The 3,628-nt window shown below is 52.9% G+C and overlaps 1 protein-coding gene across 1 annotated transcript; it reads right to left on the reverse strand.

Moving 5' to 3' along the window:
• Positions 1-1,151: 1,151 nt before the first annotated feature.
• On the reverse strand, positions 1,152-2,207 carry ATOH1 (atonal bHLH transcription factor 1; the record flags this gene model as incomplete). The annotated part of the gene is made up of 1 exon (XM_080668869.1): positions 1,152-2,207. One exon carries the CDS (start codon positions 2,205-2,207, stop codon positions 1,152-1,154), a length of 1,056 nt encoding a protein of 351 aa, XP_080524995.1.
• Between the last annotated feature and the right edge of the window lie 1,421 nt (positions 2,208-3,628).

The following is a 3,628-nucleotide window of genomic DNA, read 5'->3' on the forward strand; positions in this document are numbered from 1 at the left end:
TAATTATTGACTAGTGCTTTCTGCCCCTAGTGTCTCTGGTCTTACTTGAAGATATAAGGTTAATAACAGAATTGTTCTTCAAAACTCTTAGATTGCATAAATTGGCATTTACTAGAAGAGAGTTCGATTCTTCAAGGTTATTTTTAAACTGTTTTCAATGCTTACATTAGAACGGAATAAGTGACAAATAAAAGTTATTTTCAAGTTTATTTTTATCATTTGCAAAAGGAAATACATAAAACAATGGCAATGGCTTTGCTAACTTAAAATAAAATGGTCTCGAGTAGAAAACGTAAAAAATGAATCAAGATAAGTAGAAATGGTAGCAAACACTCAATAATAAATAAGTTCTAACATTAACAAAGCAAAAATAAAATTGACCAAATGCTTTTGACACTACTGGATATGTTTTTTAAATTTTAATTTTTTAAACAAAAATTTGCAAAAAGCTTAAGGATTATAAGTGGCCGTGTTTAAAAAACAAAACTGGTCTGCAATTGGCAGTTGAGTTTGTCCCGGAGCCGCAGCAGTAGCGGCTGATAAAGTGCGTGCGCCAAGTTTCCTAAAAGACGCCAACTTTCCCGCGATCGGATATACATACTGGGTATGTTTATACAATATATCAACTTCAAAGTTCCCCGTTTTCCAACAATTCAACAGTCAAAAGTCACTCACTTTGGAAGTTTTAACTTTGAGTTTCATAACGCATTTTGGGAAACAATTTAGGAATACTAACTCTCCCACACGTGAGTGCGCGCAACACACAGGGATGGATGCCCAGGGCATAAAATAAATTAAACACAAACCAGCGATAGAGAAGATGCGATGTTTTAGCAGCGTATTGGCAGCAGGGAACTAGGTATATATCATTAATTATAGCCTATCTAATCTATAGGGGAAGCAGAAGGTGGGAGGGAAGAACACAACTTTAACAAGTTTTCATCAAACAACATTGGAAGATAGGAAGTTTGGAATAGCGGAGGCTTTTGCAAACCATCAAATGTAGCTGCCATCTGAAGCCAAGTCGTTGCTAAACAACGACCGTCGCCGCGCAAACATGAAAAGGGTGCGGGGATCTTTAACCGCGGGGCTTTCCGCGCACTGGGAAGGGGCGATTTTGTTGGTCTGTTTTCAGGGTTTCTGTCACCTTCCTAACTTGCCTCATCCGAGTCACTGTAATGGGAATGGGGAGAAAACTCCCCGTCGCTTCTGTGAGACCGGGGCGAAGTTTTGCTACTTTCCTCCTGCACTGGCTGCAGGATGCCCCCGGGCAGCGATGGCGACAGGTTCTTTTGCGCCATCATCGCCGTCAGGGCGCTGTCCTCGAAAGTTGAGAAGTGCAAAGCGTCCAGCTGCACGGAGTATCCTCCCGCGGAGGCCGGGGCGGAAAAGCGAGTCCGGCAACTTCCGGGCGGGGTCGGCCTCTGGCCGGCTCCGGAGGCCGGCTGTGCCCCTGCTGCGGTCGCGGTGCCCGCACCGCCTTCATAGGGGGCGGCGGCGCGGAGGTGGTGGTGGTCGCTCTTGCATGATGCTGGCGGCTGCGGCGGCTGCTCCCCGGCGCTGGGCGTTTGCAGCAGCTCGGACAAGGCATTGATGTAGATCTGGGCCATCTGCAGGGTCTCGTACTTGGACAGCTTCTTGTCGTTGTTGAAGGACGGGATAACGTTGCGCAGCTGGTCGAAGGCGTGGTTCAGCCCGTGCATCCTGCGTCGTTCCCTGGCGTTGGCCGCCAGCCGCCTTTGCTTTTGGACCCCGTTCACCTGTTTGCTGGAAGGGGCGCGCTGGCGGCTGCAGCCCAGCTCATCTACCATCACCCCGCCTTTCAGCTTGCACAGCTGTTCCCGCACTTTCACTGGGCCCGGGCTCTTGCTACTGCTGCCGCTGCTGCCGCTTCTCCTCACCAGCTCCCCCCGGCCGTCCATCTCCTCCCGGGGCGCCGCCGCCTCGGAGGCACCCAGCTCGGGGGAATGCAGCAAGTACTGGGCGGCGCGTGCCGTGCAGATGCCCTGCAAAGTGGGAGCCAGCCAGGCGCGTGGGTCTGTGCTGTCCAGGAGGGACAGCTCGGCCGGGTACACGGGATGCTCTCTCGTCTGCAGGGTCGCAGGTGGCTGTGGCGGCTGCGGGAGATGGTGCGGCGGGGGATGGCGATGGTGGGCCCCTAACTCCTTCACTTCAGCCCACTCTTCTACGTGTAGCAGGCGGGACATTGCACTGCAGAGGTTTGGCGGCTCAGAGTCGAAGGAGGCACTGGCAAACCGGCTCCACAAAAAAACAAACCCTTCCCGGGTCTCTACTGCAATGTCTTATTTTTTTTCCTCCTCGACCCTCCCCCACCCACTCTGAGATCACACACCAGGTCGCGTGCAACGAAGCTTCTCCGGTTGCTGAAGGCGCTGCGCCCCTTTAAAAAGCGGCACGCGCCAGAGTGGCTCCCCCCGCTCCTCTCCCAGCCCCCTCCTCGCGCCGGTCGCGTGTCTGCTCAGCCAATGGAGGGCGCGGGCAGGCGCGTGCGAGCAGCCAATCAAAGAGTTTTTACACCCGGCGAAAAGTTCCTGCGTCCTGAGGACTCAGGCGCCGGTTCTGGGTCTGCCCCCCTCCCTTCCCCCGCCTCCTGTCTTCAGGTTCGTTGAATTCATATGTTAATTGCGGGTTGTAATTCGACTCCGGTGTAGTGTCACCGGGCCAGCGGCCTGGGTGCGTGAGCCGACGCGGAGCGGACTCCCGGTGGCCGCCCCAGCCGACTCCAGTGGGACGAGCCGACGGCTCCGGGCGAGGCTGGACGTGCCAGGCGCGGGGAGGGCTGTCGCGGCGCGGAGAAGCGCTCCTGCCCTTGGCTGCCTCCCAGCTAGGATCGCTGCTCCCACTCTTTGTGCCCAAGCATTTAAAATCTCTCATGTAAATGTATACATGCATGACACATGCATACATATACTACATGTATGTGTATGTAAATATTTCATAGGTATGTAGATGTGTAATTGCTAAATGATGAAGACCATTTAAAAATCAATGTTAGAATTAAAAATGAAACCGTCTCAGAATACGTTTCTCAAGTTTCATCTCTGTCTAGATTGGCTTTATGTAATCTTTTTCTTAATGAAAGTAAAACTGTGGCACAGCGATAGAAGGTCCCAAATTCCAGATGCCTCAATGCTCTCCGTCCTTTCCCCAGCACCCTGCGGCCAACTAGTATGTTTTCTGCAGAAAACTCTCTTCTGAGTAGTTTCTGGGCCGGGATATTTTACAGCGTCCATACCCACAGTAGGACTCCTTACTAGTAAATGCGGAGCCAGGGCAGTGTCCCCAAAGGAGAATGAAAGGCTCCTGCGTTCCCGGCGATTCGGAACACTTTCAAGGTACAGAGTCCGCAGTTACCTACCCTTCTGCTTCAGGAGCCCCAGGTTTATTACGGCGCGTGGCTTCTCTGGCAACACGCAGAAACCACAGCCCCCGCCTTTCCCATCCCCCTACGTTTCCTGGGGATGTACTGTCCCCAGGATTCCCCTTCTCCCCCTGCCACCCCCTCCCACCCAGGGCGAGAGCGCCGCTGAAGCCGAAGCCCGGGAAGTTCTGCGCCAAGTTGGGACCTTTCTCCCACCTCGGTCCCCGTAGCCTGGTCTCCCGTATT

The sequence above is a fragment of the Plecotus auritus genome, assembly GCF_963455305.1.
Source record: "Plecotus auritus genome assembly, chromosome: 1".
NCBI lineage: Eukaryota > Metazoa > Chordata > Mammalia > Chiroptera > Vespertilionidae > Plecotus > Plecotus auritus.